This window comes from Acanthopagrus latus, chromosome 24 (genome assembly GCF_904848185.1).
Source record: "Acanthopagrus latus isolate v.2019 chromosome 24, fAcaLat1.1, whole genome shotgun sequence".
NCBI lineage: Eukaryota > Metazoa > Chordata > Actinopteri > Spariformes > Sparidae > Acanthopagrus > Acanthopagrus latus.
The window spans coordinates 8,027,931-8,049,416 of NC_051062.1; the positions used below are offsets into that span (position 1 = coordinate 8,027,931).

The 21,486-nt window shown below is 42.9% G+C and overlaps 1 protein-coding gene across 1 annotated transcript; it reads left to right on the plus strand.

Annotated features, from left to right (window-relative positions):
* The first annotated feature begins 1,452 nt into the window (after positions 1-1,452).
* On the plus strand, positions 1,453-19,275 carry LOC119015532 (bile salt export pump-like). The gene is made up of 29 exons (XM_037091615.1): positions 1,453-2,277; positions 2,473-2,561; positions 2,695-2,713; positions 4,103-4,132; positions 4,295-4,346; positions 4,435-4,727; positions 4,863-4,950; positions 5,630-5,763; positions 5,858-6,029; positions 6,461-6,585; positions 6,664-6,838; positions 7,096-7,209; positions 7,325-7,435; positions 7,529-7,654; positions 8,030-8,233; positions 8,334-8,504; positions 9,614-9,815; positions 9,910-9,973; positions 10,375-10,492; positions 10,645-10,815; positions 11,529-11,633; positions 11,925-12,086; positions 12,732-12,935; positions 13,662-13,903; positions 14,168-14,324; positions 14,727-14,924; positions 15,770-15,976; positions 17,287-17,433; positions 17,879-19,275. Exons 2-29 carry the CDS (start codon positions 2,483-2,485, stop codon positions 18,077-18,079), a joined length of 4,071 nt encoding a protein of 1,356 aa, XP_036947510.1. The 5' UTR covers positions 1,453-2,277; positions 2,473-2,482; the 3' UTR covers positions 18,080-19,275.
* Positions 19,276-21,486: the final 2,211 nt, after the last annotated feature.

Sequence of the window (21,486 nt, forward strand, 5' to 3'; positions counted from 1 at the left end):
CCCAGTGAGCAATCAATTGCTCTTACTTGTAAACATGCAGGCCTCCAATCAGTCTTTTTCTGTCAGTATGACACACGAGTGGTATGTTATCGTATGTAATTGAATCTGTCTGATGAATACAAGGAAATTAAATTTCATTTTTAGATTAGAAGGTCTTAAGTAGCTAAAGTCTGACCTGCTGCGCTCCAGTTTAATCAAGCTTTAAAGATTCAACCAAACCTATGACAATAAACATTAACATCAGATTTAGTTGTTGACTGAGAGAGGACTTGCTTTTTACCTCTGGTTTACAAGTTGCTCTTCCAAATAAGAGGGTACAGTCAGGACTGCTACTTTCAAAACAAAACCAGACACAGGCTGACAATCTGTAACCAAATGTTAAGATTATTTCCTTTGAGAATCCCAAAAAAGTTTTCACAGACAAAGGAATGAACAGAAATGTATCATACCGTTTATAAAATTCAAGAAAAGGTGAACTGACAATTCATCAACCTTCAAGCTACCTATTTTTATATGTCTGTGCATTTGAAATGTATTATTCATATTACATTATAAAGTATTTGGGTCAGCAGTATGAAGACATTCATTCCCTAGTTGTTGCATTCAAGGAAAAAAAAACAAAAAAACGACAAACATCTCCAAACATTCAAGTGGAAGGGGGCAGTAACCTCTGGTGCAACATGTTTGAATGTTAACACACAACTAGAGCTCAGACGAATAGTAAAACTGTATTGTAGCTTTACTGCCTGTGTAACTTGTTACAGTGTCAATACTATGGGATAATGTTAAATGCATGATCATAATTTAATGGTAGCAAAAGTATGGAAGAGTGTCAGAGTTAGCAATATCTGTTTTTGTAGACATACTAGTTAAATTTTGATAATATTAGCCGATATTAGCCTCCATAAGCTACTGGTCATACAGACAATTACTAAAATATTTTGAATAGCTTAACAGTTGTCCTCATAAGAAGAAGAGTGTTTAATTTCTTTTTTAAAAAGTTAATGATAATTGCCTAACAAGCAGCATAATTAGCTGACGTAAAAGTCAAATGTATAATGCACAAAAGAAGCTACATTCGTCTACATAATGGACCACAAACATGAGTATCTGAAAATGTCCTGAGGACTGAGCGCTGGACACAAAATGGCCCTCCACTTAAAAAATTAATCTAATTAATTATAAGTTTATTTGCTGTGAGCATTTGAAAATATTCCAGTGCAAATGGATTTTGGTAGAGGAGTGAACCACTGAATAAATGCACATTCTAAACTTTAAAAATGAGGTTAAATTAATATTTTAATCTATAATACATGAAGCTAAATTGGGGTTTATGTCCATTAGACACACCTATTACAATATTAGTCTAATTTTAGATATCCTTGATAATTCACACTCTTCTTACAGTCCTTCGAGGCTTTTGACACTGTTAAGGAATAATGTTGTTAATTCTCATTAACTTGGGATGTTTGGCTTTGAAGATTTCTTTTGTAATGTAATGGAAACACTGTATAGTAATCCCAGTTGTAAGTCTATTGAATAAATCAAGTGATCGGACCATTGAAGCTGTTTTTAAGGGGGCGGCTCTAAAGCCGTCAGAGTAATTGAAGAATTGTCCACTAAGGCCTCTCGTCTTCGCTTAAATCCCATTAAGCCCTGCACTAATCAGGAACCTTTCAGTTTCAGGGTCGATCAAATCATGTCAAGGTCTTGGAGAGAGAATTCCAAACACCACAGTTTGGTTCATGCTTCTTTCTTGGTTATTAGTATTACGCGCCCGACTGACGGGCAAGCCAGCGTGATAATCCAGTGTACCATGTTCGCAAACAACTGGACAAGATTTACATGTTCTAAACCTTAAACACTGGGGTTTCTCCTCTGTAGGAGAGTATTAGCATATTATTCACAAAGAACATTGTCAGAAGGATTACATAACACTCATTTAAAGCTGTGAGAATTCATCAGTAAGGGTGCAGTAACAGCGAAATGTTTGCCTGCCGGGGTCAGTGGCCTAAACCGACAGGACACTTACCCTCAAACAAAACACTCTGACCCTGAGTGCCAACCAAGCCCAAAATCTGTTCAATAAGAGCACGTGAATCATCACCAAGGTACACAGTGTGTCCTCCTACACACAACTGACAAGGCACCAGCACTACAACTAGCTGGAGGACAAAACAGCTGCATGTCTGGATACCGTGGACTTTCTCTTTGAGCCCAGGATTAGTCTCAATCACACATAAGATTGTTTGTTCTCAAAAAAAGGGAAACGTGCAGGTAAGTTTCTCATTTCTAAGTGGGCTCATAATGTCTAATTTTATTTTCTTTGAAAGTGGATGACAGCGAAATAAAATATAAAAAACAAAAATGAGTACTTTCATGTGGGATTTAAATTCTGACATGACTGTCACGCGGTAATTATTCTACTTTTGGACACCTGAGAAGCGCTTTAATTCCTTTTGCTTTTCCCAGATGAGTCAACATGCCGACTGGATCAGTAAGACTGCAAAGCATTAAAAAACTGGGACAGGAAAACCAAAGCTATGACTTTTCGGGTGAAGGTAATGCACTTTTATGTTAACTCTGAGGCAGAAGTGCTACAAAATGATCAAATCATACTGGGAAGGAGAAATTATTTTGCAGCTAGAGATGCAAATTGAAATTTTTTATTTATTTATTTATTTATTTTTGCAGAACCAGCTGGCTCCTATATGTAAGTATTCTTCTGAGTATTTTATGTTTATCATCTTTTGGTCTTAAAGGTGCACTATATAGTTTTTATTCCAGAACTAACTCAACTGTCAAACTCTTTGTTTTCCTGACTGAATAAACCAACTGACCTTAAAGGATTTACGATGACACTTTTTACTTTGTTTATATGTGGCGGACCCTGCCACCTTTCTCGCTTCAAATGGTGTTCTGGGACCTTATTTTCCCCTGAGAACAGCTTGTTTAGTCTCTTATGGAAAGGATAAATATTACTGAGTTTGTATCATTACCTCCTTAATATTGTAAGTATTAAGTTCAAATCTACTCACATCTTCATAATGCCTCTTAAAGATCTATTTGTAGAAGAGGACTGCTCTTTCTCTGGAGGTTGTTGTCAGTGTGGATGTACTTCAGACATCACAGCACTCTGCTGGAACGCATTTTAATATCTAAGCATGGTTTTACAATCCAAGGGCAAAGTGCAGTGATGAAACAGTAGAAAGAAAGAAAAAACAAAAGAAGCAAACAGAAAAGGCAGCCTGAAACGTGCTATCACCGCAAACTGGAGGGATTTGGCTACAATGTGTGGCTGTCAGCCCTTCCACAAGAAACCTTGTTGCTATAAAGAGAGTTATTTATGATGAGTTCAATGACCTTGGCCGTGTGTATGCATGTAGGCATGTAGGCGGAGGGTTTATAGAGTCTTTATATTCAGTCTTAAGCAGCTACACAAACACTTCACAGAGCACAAATCCCCTTCACTGATGCGTTTATATATCAGAAATGCTTGTTGGCTGCCATCAGCAAGTTCCTGTGAGGTTACTACAGCTGACCCTGAGAGCTCAACACACTGCAGCTTCAACAAAACACAAGCAAACAGGGCTGCAACTCGAGATTAATTTAAAATGTCATTAATCTGTCATGGATAAATGTCATTAATCTTAATAGATAAATTGTTTGATTTATAATATGTCAGATAAATCAGCTGATCACCAAATCCCAAGATGACAACAAACCAAATATGTTCAACTTACTGCCATTCATTTTAGAAACTGAAATTGGAGAATTTCCCTTTTTTTCCCCTTTAAAATTACTCAGGTTAATGAATTGATTATCAAAATAGTTTATGAGCTAATGGTCTAGTTGATTAATCATTGCAGCTCAAACCTGAAATTATGTCTTTATTTTTTTATAAGCAGTAAGTTCCCATTGGTATTTATTTTGTGTGTTTTGCTCTTTTTCCTAAATACTGTTGCAGTGTGTTGAGATCTCAGGCGCAACACTGTGTAAATGGTTGATCTATTAAATTTAAAGTTTAATGTGTGATGAAGTCTTATTGCGTTGAAGTGTTTTTTTTAGCGGTTCACAGTGTGCTTCCTTTTCTTCCATTCAGGTCCATGACAACTTCAAAGGACAATGAGAAGTGAGTAAAAGATTGACACGCTGGATAGTTTGTCTCTGGATAGTTTGTCTCTGGATAGTTTGTCTCTGGATAGTTTGTCTCTGGATAGTTTGTCTCTGGATAGTTTGTCTCTGGATAGTTTGCCATCTCAATAAAAAACTGATTGGCTCTTTTTCCAAACAGAGATCAGGGAAAAGAGGACCAACCAGCGATAAGGGTCGGCTTCTTTCAGCTGGTAAAACACCCTCCAGATTTCTTAATCTTCGCTTTGAAACATTCACCCTTTGTCTTCACCTCTACTAATCTGTGCGTATTCTTTCCAGTTCCGTTTTGCCACATGCCGCGATGTACTGATGATGGTGATAGGTAGCGTGTGCGCCGTGCTGCACGGCTCGGCCCAGCCGCTCATGCTGCTGGTGTTCGGTATGCTCACCGACGCCTTCATCGAGTACGACGTGGAGCTGAACGAGCTGAACGACGACAGGAAGGAGTGCGTCAACAACACGATCCAGTGGAAGAGGAACTACACGGCGGCGAACAGCCAGAACAACTCGGACTGGTTCATGCACAATTCATCATGGGAGATGCTCCGACCGCTGGGCAACAGGTCGTGCGGGTAAGTGTGTTGTGAGTAATGCATGAGGTGGGCGAACATCGTGTAGGATGTGATGTTAAAAGTTGGAGATCTGTGTTTAAGTGAGTATGTGGTTTTGTCCTCCTCACATGTCTGATTTATTTATCCGTCTTTCAGGCTCCTCGACATTGAATATGAAATGACATTATTTGCCTTCTACTACGTTGGAATTGGAGCAGCTGTCTTCTTGCTGGGATACTTTCAGGTTGCTCTTAAAATGTCACTTTTTTCATACAAAGAGAGACAATCTAAAATTAGATTAGTCTCTGAGATCCTTGGCTTTCACTTAAATCTAATCAGCACGACACAATTTGATCACATCCAGCTATGAAGTCTGGAGGAAATTTTTGAGCAACATCTGAAATCCTCTGCTGAAATGTTGTCAACTGCGCGGCAACAGATCAAATAGTCATCTCTTTCTCTACTCTCAGGTTTCTCCCACAGTCCCTAAACACTGCAGTTATCAAGCCTTTTCTAGACACATCACTAAATGAACCATTACAGGCCAACATCAAACTCCAAATTCATGAGTAAAATCATAGAAAAGCTTTTTTTTTTCCTCCAACAACCTTCTGAGCCATTAACAATCCAGGCAACACCACACCAGAACACCAAGACAGGCAGCTCTTATTAAGGTTATAAACTACACAAAATTATTCCCAAATATTGGTAAAATGTCTTGGATTTCAGGACAGAAATGATCCAACTCAAAGCGTGAAGGGTTGGAGATATCCTGACTTTTCGCGCCTATGGATCAAACTGCTTTATCCTACATATCCCATAAAGCACCTCAATAGCATTCCCTCGGCTGCCCTGCTTGCTTTTATATCCAGCAACAACAACAACAGCACTGCTGAGAGAAATCTGACTGTAACCTCTGACAGATCTCCCTGTGGGTGACGTCTGCTGCCAGGCAGATCAAGCTCATCAGAGAAATGTACTTCAGCAGAGTGATGAGGATGGAGATCGGCTGGTTTGACTGCACCTCCGTAGGGGAGCTCAACACTCGCATGTCAGAGTGAGTGGCACCGTGATGACGTAATCTCCACTATAAAGAGTATCTCTGGAGTTTCGGTGTGTATGTATTAAAGCGGTCGTGTCTTGTGTTGCAGTGATATCAACAAGATCAATGATGCCATGGCGGATCAAGTGGCCATTTTTCTGCAGCGCTTCACCACGTTTGTGTGCGGCTTCTGCATCGGCTTCGTGAAAGGATGGAAGCTAACGCTCGTCATTGTCGCAGCAAGTCCGCTGATCGGCGTTGGAGCCGGTCTGATGGCTCTGGTGAGACCCAGAGACTTGACTGCCTTGACTTGAATTGACTTTATTTGGTTTCACTTGATCTGACGTGACTTCTTCTCTACTTTATTTCACTTCACCTGACTTGAACTGTCCATAACCAGCTCCTCGACTTAACTATCATTCTTGATTTGATTTTTCTTGACTTGATTTCTTGGAACTTGAACTCTCTTGACTCAGTTTTCTTTAGTTTGACTTCTCTTGACTTTAATTCTCTTAAAGGAGCACTATGTAGATTTGGAGGACAAATTTAAACCCAGAAATATTTTTTTTCTCCATAACTGAATAAACAAGCTGTTCTCAAAGGAAAATAAGGTCCCCTTGAACGCTGTTTCAAACTAGAAACGGTGGCATCGCCCCCTACTTTCTCTCGTCTTTTCCATCAACTTTGCCACTTCACTCTGTTTTTCCTCCAGTTCGTGGCTAAGCTAACAGGGATGGAGCTGCAGGCCTACGCTAAAGCTGGAGCTGTTGCTGATGAGGTGCTTTCATCCATCAGGACTGTGGCTGCTTTTGGTGGAGAGTTGAAAGAAGTCCAAAGGTAATTTCTGCCAGATTGCTTTTCTGTTTATTTGTTTCTACTTCTTATTCCACTCCTCCTCCTCCTCCTCCTGCACAGGTACGACAAGAACTTGGTCTGGGCTCAGCGCTGGGGCATCAGAAAAGGTCTGATCATGGGCTTTTTCACCGGATACATGTGGCTGATCATCTTTCTGTGCTATGGACTGGCCTTCTGGTATGGCTCCAGTCTGGTGGTGGACACCGCGGAGTACACACCAGGAACACTAATGCAGGTATATTACTTACCACAGTGACAGACTGTGAGTCAGTAAGGTGTCTTTGTGTTTACTACAACCACTACTGACAGATTAACACTGTGGCAGATGGGAACATTTACATTTTCTGCCTATTTTAACCTTTTTTTTTTTTTTTTTAAGCGTTTACTTGCTGGATCTAAACTTCTGGTCTTGTCTTTTTGACTGGATGTTTCTTGTGACAGTGTTCTGTGCAGGCAGGCAGTTTTGCTAACGTACTTACCTCTTCCTTCCAGGTGTTCTTTGGTGTTTTGGTCGCAGCCATGAATCTGGGCCAGGCCTCCCCGTGTCTGGAGGCGTTCGCTGCAGGTCGCGGAGCTGCCACCATCATCTTTGAGACTATTGACAGAGTGAGAATACCTGATGTTAGAATTTTGCATGATTCTCATCCTCACAAGGTCAGTTAGTTTCAAAGTTAACCTCCTGCTTCTTGTTGATGCGTCTCATTTTTCACGTCACTGACAGGAGCCTGAGATTGATTGTTTATCCGAGGCTGGATACAAGCTCGACAGGGTCAAAGGAGATATCGAGTTTCACAATGTGACTTTCCACTACCCCTCCAGACCTGAAGTCAAGGTACTTTCAGGATTCACATTTTCTATCATATATAACCAGAAACTCTCTCCGTCAGTGTGACTTGAAACATGGAGTCATGTGATTTCTGCACAGATCCTGGACCAGCTCAGTGTTGCAGTCAAGTCGGGGGAGACGACAGCCTTTGTGGGCCCGAGTGGAGCTGGGAAGAGTACCGCGATCCAGCTCATCCAGCGCTTCTACGATCCTAAAGAGGGAATGGTAGGTTTGACTTTTGCCGCCATCTGACTCAACACACTGAAGCTGCCGCCTTCTTCCCTCTAAGCTTGATTCTAGTCATTTCAAAAATAACCATCCCCTGGGGGCGATAGAAGAACATGATAATCTGTTTCATTATTCAGCCAATGGGTCCCTAACAGCCTCATTTTTCACTTTTACTAGAATTAGAGGTCTTTGCACACCTTCTTTTCTTCCTTTCAGTAGAAGGAAATGGCCACTGGTCTAACAACCCCACCATTTGAATGCAGCATTGCAGCAAGGGGGGAAAAAATGCCACAAATCACAGCAGCATAGTACTTTAATAGCACCATCCATCAATGCGAGCAAATCCTGTTTCTCTGTGCGCCTCCATTTCAGGTGACCCTGGACGGTCACGACATTAGGGGACTCAACATCCAATGGCTGCGCTCGCTGATTGGCATCGTGGAGCAGGAGCCTGTGCTGTTCGCCACCACCATCGCTGAGAATATACGCTACGGCCGACCCGGCGTCTCCATGGAGGACATCATCACCGCTGCGAAGGAGGCCAATGCCTACAACTTCATCTTGGACCTGCCGAAGGTGAAGTTGCTTATGATCACGTGGGAAATGCCCACAAACTCAAAGTGGTTTTGACAACCAACAGGCTCAGCAACTCTGCCTGTCATTTTAAATCTGACAGAAATTCGACACCTTGGTAGGGGAGGGCGGAGGTCAGATGAGCGGCGGTCAGAAGCAGCGTATCGCCATCGCTCGAGCGCTCGTCAGGAATCCTCGGATCCTGCTGCTGGACATGGCGACCTCTGCCCTTGACAACGAGAGCGAGGCCGTAGTTCAGGAAGCTTTGGATAAAGTAAGTCCGACTGATCTACGTGATGAATGAGCTTCTGTTTTTTTTTTTTTTAAATCTCTAAATCCTTCAGTCAGTGTCCTTTTTTTGTGGATGGCCGCACACTGAGTCTCGGTTAACATTCGGCACTCTGTTGTACTGACTGTAATTTGTTGGTTTTGCAATAAAAAAAAATAATGATACCAAAAAGGAAGAAAATTGATGTTGTAGAGAGAGTGATATTGAGTTTAAGTAGCATGAAAGGGTTGCACATTAAATTTCCAAGTCACGGAAGACAAAATATTCACATTTCACTTTTTTATTTGGCTCACAGCATAATAGTTGTAAACTCTGGAGAAGGCTCTCTGTCGAGCCAAACAAACAAGTTAAATGTGAATATTTCTCCTCCTGCACTTGTTACCCTCTATTCTTTTTTTTTTTTGGAATATGCTCCCTGGCTTTTTGGGTCTAGCGCTCCACTGAGAATCCAATTGTTGTAACTTCCTTTTGCAATATTGACTTTTTTATTCCTTGGCAAAACCAGGGGCATTACTCATAATTCAACTCAAATGTGTGTCAAAGAGTCTTGTGTGTTATCCTTGTAGCTGCTAATGTAGCCTGGAGCTGCTAGCATCTAGACTTTGAAGTGCAGAATCGTTTTTTGTTTCCCTTTAAAGAAGGAAATCTAAAAGTGGAGCTTTAATGGAATAAAGAAATGAACATGTATTAATTTGGCAATTATAAAAATACAGTTTTCGCCAAGAGATTCAAGCTGTTGTAAACATTGTTGTTGCTTTGACTCACTTCCTGTCTGTTTCGCAGATAGAAATCTCCTCCTTCCTCTCTACATCAACACACTTGCATGGCTCTTTCTTTGCTTCTAGTGTCTCTCTTCATTTGGCTGCAAAATATTGACAAACTGTGAGGCTAAACTAAATATTTTTAGCTAGTTAGACTCAGGCCTGAAAACCTCCTTCTCCTAGGGGTCCAGAACTCCTGTGCTAGCAGTAGCCCAGTTAGCCGTGCAGATAGCAGGACTAACAACTGAGAGAAGCAGCAGTCAACACAAAACACTGGGCAGTGGCTAGCAGCAACTTTTAAAACTTATCAACATACATTTGTTTTCATCGCAGGTACGCATGGGTCGCACCACCATCTCTATCGCCCATCGGCTGTCCACCATAAAGAACGCCGATGTGATCGTCGGCTTTGAGCACGGCCGAGCTGTGGAGAAGGGCAAGCACAACGAGCTGCTGGAGAGGAAGGGGGTCTACTTCACTCTTGTCACCCTGCAGAGCCAAGGAGACCAGGCTCTGAACGAGAAGGCTCGGGAAAGTAGGTCCAGCAGTGTCGGGTCTTGTTATCTCAGTCTCATATTTAACCCGGGATCCACTGATTGCGTGCTAATTTAATCGATCTCTTGCACTAGTGGCTAACAAAGACGACGAGACAGAGAGGCTGTCCAGGGCGGGCAGCTACCGCGCCAGTTTGAGGTATGACACCGACACGTTCCCAACCACCCCCTGCCCTTAATCACTGCTCATTTGCTTCCTTTGTGTATAATATCCATCTACGTGGTCCTGACTGTGCATCTAAATAGGATTTTACAGTCTGAAATTGAATTGTGTCACGGCCGAAACTGAAACCTTCATTTTCTTAATTACCCTTTTACATTGCGCTGACACTATCATCCAGAGCCACTCACAAATGGTGCGACAGCAGAGGAGGTCCTCTGTCAGCACCATGACAAGAGCCCAGTAATGAGTGCAAGAAGAAGAATAGCAGCAGTCAAGAAGCGACAACATATTGTCCCTGTTCTATTCATGTGCATGAAGTGATGGATAAAAACAATTCAGAAACCTTTTTTTGTTTCAACCTGGTAAATGTTTTGCAGAGCGTCGATCCGCCAGCGGTCCCGATCTCAGCTGTCCAAGCTGATGCCAGACTCTGTTTCCTTAACTGGAGAGCTCGGCCCCAGAGCTTACTCTGTGTCACAGGCAGACAAATCCAAGGTGCGCATACGTTTTTATGTGTGGGAGTGTAAGACCACTAGTGAGAAACGCTCCTGGCACTGTATTTGTTTTTTTTCCCTATATCAATAGCATACACAGATAAAAGCTTTTACTGCCTGCTGAAATCTGTGTGTCTGTGTGTGAATGCTCAGAATGCCATCCCAGAGGAGGAGGAGGAAGAGGCCGTGGAGCCGGCTCCAGTCACCAGGATCCTCAAGTACAACATACCTGAGTGGCCCTACATGCTTTTTGGATCCATCGGGGCTGCCATAAACGGAGGAGTCAACCCCGTCTACGCTCTGCTGTTCAGTCAGATCCTGGCGGTGAGGTTCACGTCCTTCTGAGATTTTCTGAAACACATAAATCAAGTTCATTTTAAATGCCTGAAAGCCACCATATGTAGATGTTGACATGTTGGAATTTGGCCCCTTGTATTTGAAACAGTGACAGCAACAACCTCATGGGGTGACAGGAAGAGTCAATAAACATGTGGAATCTGCTGCAAACTGTGCAAAATCACCATCAGCTACATAAAATCCAGTATTAACACTTTTACAAAGGATGAAGCCAATTTTAAAGGAGTTGTACATTATTTCTTAGAAGGTTGGGGCAAAAAATTATCAAATTTGATGGTGTGACTAACAAGCTAACAAGCTATGCTAGCTTCCTCCGTTTTAGACTCCAACCATCCTGTTTTAAATGCTTGTGTTTAAACTGAGGGACTTTTAAAAACATTTTTGCAGGTATGTATACCTTTAAAAAAAAAAAAAAAAAGAAAAAAAAAAGTGTATTTACATAAAATCCTACATATGGTGGCTTTAAACCATCATCGAGATCTAAGATAAATAATATGACTAACTGGAACAAGCTTGGTGTACAGTGTCATCAGTAAACCTTATGTAAAAATGATAATTACTTCTATGTAAATACATATGCTAATTATTTATTACCATATATTATCACATTGATTAAGTAATAAATGCTCAAGGCCTGATTAACTTTTCTTTTTAATGTGTGTGTGTTTTTGTGTGTGTAGACCTTCGCAATAACGGACCCCGTGGTTCAGAGGAGGGAGATTGATAGCGTCTGCATGTTCTTTGTTGCGGTCGGCGTGGTCTCCTTCTTCACCCAGATGCTGCAGGTAGAGTAGCAGTCTGCTTTAGAAAGACTGATTGTGCTCCTGCCTTCACCCCCTGCCTGTGTTCAAGGTTGTGGGGAAAGTCACAAGAGACCTCCTTTATTTTTAACAAATTAATACCTCCTTTGGATGAAAAGGATCGTCCGACGCCCTGCTGAGAGGCTGTTCCAGAATCATGAGTCCTGACCCCCCTGGTGGAGCGGAAGACAGAGACATCTTATCAGGATACTAATATATTAAATTAGGTATTTTTGAATTCAATAAAAAAAGTACTTCCCATGTTTGTCTTGCCAGGGTTATGCCTTCTCCAAGTCTGGAGAGCTGCTGACCCGCAGGTTAAGGCGGCTTGGCTTCCATGCCATGCTGGGTCAAGAGATCGGCTGGTTTGATGATCACAGAAACAGCCCTGGAGCTCTGACCACGCGTCTGGCCACCGACGCCTCACAAGTCCAGGGAGTGAGTTGCAGCCTTCATACAAAATGATAACGACTTTTAAAAGTGATCCGGTCCCACATTCAGCGATAAACTGACGGTTTTATTTAAAAAGCTGATGAGGTGAGATTTATCCAATACAGCAGGCCGTTTGTTCGTTTAAACATAAATTTAAAACGATTTTATAATATATAGTGCTCACATCCTGCAGAGGCACCAACTAATAATACACAGCGAGGAGGCAGAGCACTACAGAAGAAATCAAGTCAATAAAAACAAAGTTTTGGGGGGGTTTCAGGCTGTGTTGAAGCTTGTAATGCCTTCATTTTATGACTTTTAGGTGGATTTATTTTAGCCCTCCCAAAAACGCTGACATGACCTACACAACACTAAATATACACTATGTTGTTGGTCATTCATTGAGAAACGTAGAGAAACATGATCAACAAAGTATCTTCCTCTAGCTAACACGTCTATTTTTAATAGAAACCAAGTATTTAAGAATATTTATAGCCTCCATTTTGGAATTAAATGTGCTTGCTAGGCAATAATTGGCTGATTTTTGTGGCATTAATGCATTTTAATGTATCGAGCTACATGTGTTTTGAGGAGAATGAGCATATTGCGAGACATCTTGAGTAAAAGTGACTTTTTTCTTCTCTTCCTAAGGCCACGGGCTCACAGATCGGCATGATCGTCAACTCCCTGACCAACATCGGCGTGGCCGTCCTCATGTCCTTCTACTTCAGCTGGAAGCTCACGATGCTCATCCTGTGCTTCCTGCCGTTCATCGCTCTGTCGGGTGGCTTCCAGGCTAAGATGCTGACGGGGTTCGCGAAGGAGGACAAGGCGGCCATGGAGGCGGCCGGACAGGTCAGATATAGTTGTTCTCTGCTAAACAACTCCACCAAAACCTGCTTATTCATCAGCCTCCTGCTCTTATAAATGAAGGACAAGTCAAAAGCATCATCTTAATAATCCTGCTAGACTTTAAGGTGGAAGATGACATCAGCTGACAGCAGGTACAGACAGCTTAACAACAGTGTCTATTTCAGGCTCCAGGTTTCAGCTTTTTTCCCTCCATAACCGAAGAAAAGCTCTACAGCCCTGCAGCTGAACTCAGATCTCGGTACAATGGGAGTTTATTAGGGCGCTCCTGCAATTTGGCAAGTTAGAAACGGAGCTCTCGCTGTCAGGCTTCGACTCCTGCTGAGGCCACCCATGCTTAAAATGCAGCAAAAGACACAGTGGATAAAACCTCAGGCCAGGGAAGAGCAGGAAAGTTCACAATCAAAGGAAAAGTAGTCAATTTACCATGAACTTTCTTTACGCTATCTTAATCATCCCCATGCAGTAAACCTTATCCATCCAAATAAAGTGGATTAGATGAAAGTTTAATGATCCCTATGGGGGGGAAATTGGCTTACTGCAGCAGCATAAAATAGGATATAGATAAGAAGAGAGCAAATGCTTTATCTATATCTCACTCCCCTTCACACATTACAAACACATAAGAGTTATGTGCAGCTTCTTTTCGGCTATCAGCCCCTTTTTTTTAAATCAGGTACCGGAATTTCAACCTGAGTCCTCCGTTCACAGATTTCTGGTGAGGCGCTGAACAACATCCGCACCATCGCAGGCCTGGGGAAAGAGAGGAGCTTCGTAGAAATCTACACGGCCCAGCTCGACGCTCCGTATGAGGCGGCCCTGAAGAAGGCCAACGTGTACGGGGCCTGCTACGGTTTCGCCCAGTGCATCATCTTCTTCACCAACTCGGCCTCCTACAGGTTTGGAGGCTACCTGGTGCGACAGGAGGGGCTCCACTTCAGCCTGGTGTTCAGGTGAGAGGACGAGGCTGCAGAGCGTGGTGTTACTACACAGCTTTCTATCAGTCTTGTTCCGTATTTTTGACTTCTCATGGCTGAAAATGCACCCAAATGCATGGGTTCAGCATAATCCCATGTGAGGATGGCGAACCCTGCCACCTCTAATGAAAACTACTATAAAGAGGTTTACAGAAGGAAACAAAAAACAACCCTGTGGCGAGCCGGTTGAGGTAGAAAGGGACTGACAGATATGTTACATTACACTGTTTTCTGTGTCAGGGTCATCTCAGCCATCGTCACCAGCGGCACAGCCCTCGGCAGAGCCTCCTCCTACACACCGGACTACGCCAAGGCCAAGATTTCAGCAGCTCGCTTCTTCCAGCTGCTGGACCGAGTGCCTCAGATCAGCGTCTACAGCAACAAAGGAGATAAATGGGTATGAGCGCGCCTGTGATGCTGCTCACTGGCATGCCGAGTGTATAAAAAGGATCGATCCAGGGGGAATCCAGATCTTGATTTCTTATTCCTTTATTGTTGGGCGTATTAATTTTACATCAGTCATGAAAGAAAGGGGAAGGAAGGAGGAGGAAATGAAGGAAGTCCTTTTATTTTGAACATCCAAAAGAAGCAAGAACTTCCTGATAACAGAAGCACACATAGTCCTTTTAGAGATGTAAATCCTCTTAAAGAATGAAAGACATTCTTAGTAGATTGTCTTTACTACCATTGTCGTTGGAGAGTCTACCTCCCTTCTGTGGACAGGAGGTGGCACCCTAACGCACCCAGGAACAGACACCAACCTTTGTACCTTTCCCTCCCCACTCTGCTGTGTTTTCAGGATAACTTCCAGGGGAACATTGACTTCATTGACTGTAAGTTCACCTACCCCACCAGGCCAGACATCCAGGTCTTGAATGGGCTGAATGTGTCGGTGAAGCCCGGCCAGACGCTGGCCTTTGTGGGCAGCAGCGGCTGCGGGAAGAGCACCAGCGTTCAGCTGCTGGAGAGGTTTTATGATCCCGACCAGGGCAGAGTGGTGAGCTGAACACTACATATGTACACTGAATCTAAAGTGTGTTATAATCATATACAACCTTGAGTGTTAGCTTGCAGCAGCGTTGTTGTTTTTCCAAATGCCGACCACATCATGATGCAGAAATATGTATAGGCATTTCATTATTTTGGTCTTCGGGCCTGTCTGTCAGCTGCTTATCTTGCCCTGCAGTCTGATAGTTGGATTCAGGTGCAGTCTTTGGATATTTCCTCCAGGACACCAGCAAATGAGAGGTCTGACTTTAAAAACAGCCAACCTTATATTGTCCCAGCAGCTGCTGACCTTTATCCAAATGTCACACATCTCATTCTGACATGAATAAGTCATTTATATTGTCCGCTCTCAGCCTGCGCTCCCCATAAGGATCAGTTGTACCTTGAGTGTCATTGTACAAAGTAAAATCCGTCATTTGTCAAAGTCAAAGAATAATTGCTGGACATTTAGCGTCCTCGGTGATCGAAGCATTTCCGACTCTTCAATGACTTGGCTTCATTTATCAATCAGACGTTTATGCTGACTTTGTGCTTTATTTGAAAAAAAAAAAAAAAAAAGAGAGTGGGCACTCCACCTAGGATGGAGGTTTGTCTTCGTGCCAGTGATGAATCCCTGCCAAGATTCAAATGGCCTTAATTGAGTTGGAAGTGGTTTGGAAACGCGTCGTCCTGATTCCCTGTCTGAGATTTAAAAAGGACAGTATCACCTCTGCGTAGTTAGGAGGGAAATGACATGGAGATGGTGTTATGATAGCTCATTAAGTGGATTGTGTTTCCAGTCTTTGATTATCATATTGCTTTCTACTAATGGTGAAATCAATTGCTTTCCTGCAGCTGATTGATGGCCACGACTCCACTCATGTCAACGTGCCCTTCCTGCGCTCCAAGATTGGCATCGTGTCCCAGGAGCCCATCCTGTTCGACTGCAGCATCGCCGAGAACATCAAGTATGGCGACAACCTGCGGGAGATCAGCATGAACGACGTCATCTCCGCCGCCAAGAAGGCCCAGCTCCACGACTTTGTCATGGGGCTGCCTGAGGTACTGGGGACGTTTTGTTCTCGGGGAGGTTACGGTGAGGTTCTAGTTCGCCTGGGTTCAGAAAAACAGGCAAACACAGGCGGCGATCATGGTTGTTGGAGAGAGGCTGGTACAAACACACAGCGGGCTGGATGTGGGAATGAGGAGCGGGCGTGCAGGTGAGCGTGATGCTTCAAAACGTATCTCATCTCACGACAAGGGTCTTCCTAGAAATGCCCCTGAAGTTCCAGCTGAGACATTCCACTTAAGAGCTTCTCCCAAATCTGCTGAGGGCAACGCTGTCAACCGTGATTGGTTCAGACAGGGGACAGGCCTGTGTCAGGGAACGCGAACTAAATAAAATATTCATCAATATAGACTAATCTGATGTATGTGTGCCTCCAAAATGCATTCACTGGTCTGATATTGGTTGTGACAGCTTCGGTATTTTTAGTTTTTGTCCAATCTGCACACACGCTATCAGAGTTGTGTTTCGTGAGACAAACCCAGTGAATATAACTTCTTTTGATTAGAAAGAAGAAAAACTTGCAAAACATGCATTTAAATCATATTAATCAAGACATTAAAGACAGAGTTTTTAAAATGGTAAATGCTGAATTTTGGCCAGGAAACATATGATCAAGAAACTGGATTTCTTCTTATAGACCTCTTGATCTTCTTGATCATTTCTTCTTTCTTCTCTCTCTTGCAAAGAGAGCCATATCACTTCCTGTTTTCCTCAATATTTCTGTAGAGTAAATCAACTTGTCGGTGCTCGCTGATGGACAAACTCTTTTTCTGGTATTTCTGTAGAATCTTCTTGATACCAGTCAGCTGATGTACACTGAAACTGATATATCTACAATAAGCTAATATGGGCTGATGTATCAGCCTGGCAGTGTGTCAGCACTTGTCAGTGCAGCTCCACAAGTCTTCTCACAGATGAAATCAGGTCCGACACGCCTCTTATTTTTAGGAGTTTCTATTAAATTGGCCTGTTAGCGGCTACATTTAGCCCTCAGGAGGTTGTGTTGGCTCTCAGGTGGAGGGAGAGTCTGAGGGCGACTTGTGGTAAGTTTCAGTAATAAAGAGCCCTGGGAGACGTGATAGAGGCAAAGGAAGAGGCCTCATGACATTTTGTCCCCGCTGCTTATTGTTTTTTCTCAAAGGAAACTGATCGCAGGTATTTATTGCCTGTTGATTTTTTTATGACCTCACACAGAAACAAGAAGAAGGGGAGGATTTTTAAAACTTCACAACAAATAAGACATGGCTGTCCAAATGGGGAAATTGAGGACATTTAATATAAATCTTCTTTGTTCCCGTTTCAGAAATACGACACAAACGTCGGCGCCCAGGGTTCTCAGTTGTCTCGCGGACAGAAGCAGCGCATCGCCATCGCCAGAGCGATCATACGTGACCCCAAGATCCTGCTCCTGGACGAGGCGACCTCGGCCCTGGACACCGAGAGCGAGAAGGTACGCTTCGTTAAACCCCCGAACAGCAGCGTCATCGAATGCTAAACCCACAAACCTCACATGACAGCACCGTGCAGCTGCTTGATATTCTCCGGGCACGGAGAGCAAGGAGAGCATGCAGTTAATTATTATTATCATTAACATCATTATCATTCATCATCTCTATTATTATCACCAGTGGCTCACAGTTCATGCCAACCCTCCAGTAGAGCCTCTTTAAGATGAATGTAGTCTGTTGGCCTGTGCTGTAGCTTTTCCAGCTCAAAAGGCTGAACCATGCTGAGGACAAAGAGGCCTCTGCAGCGCACTGAAGCATTCTAATGACAGTAATCAACGCATGATTGTGAAATTGCTATAATTGTGTCTGCGCCACGGGAGAAGTGATGATGGCTCCCGTCTGCGTGTGTCCACGGACGGCGCTTCATGTGCGTGTTTTCTTCGACAGACGGTGCAGGCAGCCCTGGACAAAGCCAGAGAGGGACGGACCTGCATCGTCATCGCCCATCGCCTGTCCACCATCCAGAACTCCGACATCATCGCCGTCATGTCCAGGGGCTTCGTGATCGAGAAGGGATCGCACGACCAGCTCATGGCCCTGAAGGGAGCGTACTACAAGCTGGTTACCACAGGAGCACCAATCAGCTAAGCGCTCAGGGATGCAGCACAATTAGCGAGGCAGCCAAAAGAAACGAATGTAAAGCAGTGTTACTGCCATGCGTCGAGAGAGGCCTGGAAGTGTGCCATACTTGAACAATGCTTGTATTTGGGTAGAGTCCTGTCATGAGCAGAGTCACACAGGCTGTTTATGGGGTGTTTTAAGGTCTGCTATGATGACAGTTGTTTACGTCTTGGATATAAATGTATTGATAATGGCTGTCTTAGTATCTCAAGAGCATGCTGACACGCCACCGGGAAGCAGGAAACTGTCTCCCACACCTGAAAAAGTGCCTGGTATTTAGAGCCAAGTGTACCCCACTACTCACCACAGGCTACTGCACCAAACCAGTGCCTTGGTCAACCAACAATAATCAATAGACATAAAGGACTTCAATACCATGCTGGATATTAATATTGTTCACGTCCAAACACTGTTCTCTTATTGTAATATAGGATATATTAGAGTGATAAGAATTATATATAAATTAATTACATTTTTTTATATCCAATAATTTTATGAATGGTTTTGACAAAATGCTTAGACTGATATAACTCATGTTTATATGCTAAATATCAAGCTAGAGCTAGCTAGCAGGAGATTAGCTTAGCATAAAGGCTGGAAGCAGGGAGAAACTGCTAGCTCTGGCTCTGTCCAGCACCTCTCAAACACATGGTTTAACATGTTGCAGCACATAATTTAACCAATGAACATTTATGTTTGTGTACAGTGGATGGAACATATTAATCAGCGGAATTTATAGGTGCTAATTTGGACAGCATCATTTTGCAGTTTATGGGAAAAGTTTATGGCCTTTCTGGATCAGTTTCCATCACATGACATTGTACTTACCATTTTGGTCTGAAGTTCCAGTTCTGCTCCTGCTTGCTCCGTTTCCCCCTGCCTCTGGTCTTCATGCTAAGCTAAGCTAATCACCTCCTGGCTGTAGCTTCTTCTTGTCTGTCAACAAGAGAGTGAATGTCAAACTAAAGCCATTCAAAATAACATCGTACTGTGTTTTTTGTACATACTTGTTTCTGGATAATTCACTGTAATCGCTTCATGCATTGTATTCCTTGTCCCAGCTGTTTGTTTATCGCTGTCATTGGATTGAAACTGTAATGCTGTATGGATGCTCCTATTTTTTATTGCTTTATGTGGAAGGAAAATAAAACTATCAAAGTGCTCGGCTGAGCCACGTGTGGTATTTATGAGAGTGCGAGGAACGAGATGAGCGGTGCTACATGCTTAGAGTCCCAGCGGGCACCAGGGTATTGCTGGCAGCTACTGAAAACACATCACACAAACAGGCGCCCTTTAAAATACTGCAAGTGTGGGAGTTGAAATCTGTGTATTTCACCTTACTACAGTTAAGTTATTCCTGGTTATGAAAGAGTTTTTTCAGGTACCTTTAATAAAAGTTAGATCATACATGAAGCCTACCTGTGTGTGTCAGACAGCCGACTGTCAGCAGATCTCCATCAGGTGTTTTGAGTAAAGCTGACTAGACCTCTGCTCAGGTTGAACATGACTTGCCTCCTGAATCAGCCAATCAGGGACTACTTTGAAACACTAACTTGGATAGTGGTGCCTTCATGGACACTTGGACATTTACTACTTAACAGCTGTTTTCTAAATTGTAGCATATTAATGCTGTTTGGATATCAAAGTCAAGAAAAACACAAAGCAAACATGTCCGTCTTGAGAAGATCTCTTTGTCTGCTGCATTATATAAACGGTAACTGAAATGTGAATGGGAGTGTCCTTGAAAGCTACAAAATGTGATAAAATGCTATCAGACAGGTCAAAAATATATCTGAATACATTGGTTAATAAAACTACAAGTTAAATAAATAAATCTAACCTGGAAGACAAAAAGATAGATTTTTACTTTTCTCAAAAAAAGAGCTAACTCAAATTTATTGATACAATTATTTCACCTTTCAACCCCAGTTTACCTTTTTTTGTATTAGCACAAGTTACACTATTTTCTGGCTCGCTTACCTGGAAAAACAAACAAACTTTTGAGAATATTTCAGTATACTGATGATTAACATTCAATTTGTTGCCTTGTTTCATGACACTAGTAGCTAATAGCTAATGAGTTAAAGGGTGCTCCTTGGTTTCAATAAATTGGAGTTTACAGGAATTTATAAAGCGGTGGTGTCTTTTTACATTCTGTCTCTATAAAGTACAACATTCATTTGATTGTTTATTGATTTTTGTAGATGTATATAACCTTTACTGCCTTTTCTCAGTCTTCAGGCTCCGTGGACACACCACCAAACGAGAGAAAATGGCTCCTACTTTCAGCAACATTACCGCATGATGATAAAATAAGTTTGACAGAAAAACAAGGGCAAGAAAGCGGTCATCGTGATGGATTACATATATCAGGCGAGTTTTCTCTCTCAGCACCCGGCAGAAATGAATACAAATCACACGCCGCCTGCGAGGTACTGTAGAAAATCCACCTAAAAACGACACACGGCACACTTTGGAGCTCCCGGTTATGAATGTGTGATTTGTGTTTTAATAGCCTAGTACAGGCAAAATCACCGGTGTAGACATATAGTGGTAAACCAGGACTTTGTTTTTGTAGCTGTCAATCAGCTGTTCAAATGACAAGGTGACAGGCTTGTAATAAACACAGAGGAGTGCTGTACCAGCACCAGCATAGTATGGCAGGACTGCATTAAAACCTGCCGCTCTGAAATGCCTTCTGCTGAGACACATGTTGGGATAATGCATGGCAGGGGCTTCCTGCTACGTGAAGATAATACTGGATGGCAGCATTTCAGGACTTAAGTCGTTTGTGGCTGAGAGCCGCTGTAGGTCTCTCCCTCTGCTTTTTTTTTCACTTACATAAACTAAACCTTGAATAAGCAGCTTGATAGCGTAACGCAGCTACTCAGGAACTCCGTGACTGAGTGAATTCTTGACGGGGGGAATATTTAATCTGACGCGGCCGCCCGACTCCTTATTCCCGCGCTAATGTGTGTTGACGTCGCAGCTTGCGACAGCCGTGGCGTCAGAGTGCAGAAGTCAGAGACACTCCATCAGTTAGCGGTAATATGTGATCACACCGCACTGACCTCTGGGAAATTGAGTCTTTAATCACGGCATCTCTGGAACCCAGACTCCAGGTGGATTAGCATTCCTCAGATGCAATCTAATCTCACGGCTCCTCCTGCCAATTCATTCAGCGAGAGGACACTGTTTGACTTTGTGCCATGTAATGTCAATGCAATTCTGATTGATGAAAGCAGGCGCCGCGGGCCGGCTGATGTGTCTCTGCTGGGGTGTGAGTGATAAGCGGGATGTACGATCTCCGTATATGTTCACATAAACACAGCGCAGGCAAGCACCGAGAAAAATCTGGCCCGGTGTTCATTGTA

Bases quoted from the DNA above. Each gene is read 5' to 3' on its own strand.
- LOC119015532 (XM_037091615.1), top strand. From the start codon at position 2,483: ATGCCGACTGGATCAGTAAGACTGCAAAGCATTAAAAAACTGGGACAG. The intron at 8,234-8,333 runs GTGAAGTTGCTT...TAAATCTGACAG, and splicing joins TCATCTTGGACCTGCCGAAG to AAATTCGACACCTTGGTAGG. The intron at 12,087-12,731 runs GTGAGTTGCAGC...TCTCTTCCTAAG, and splicing joins ACGCCTCACAAGTCCAGGGA to GCCACGGGCTCACAGATCGG.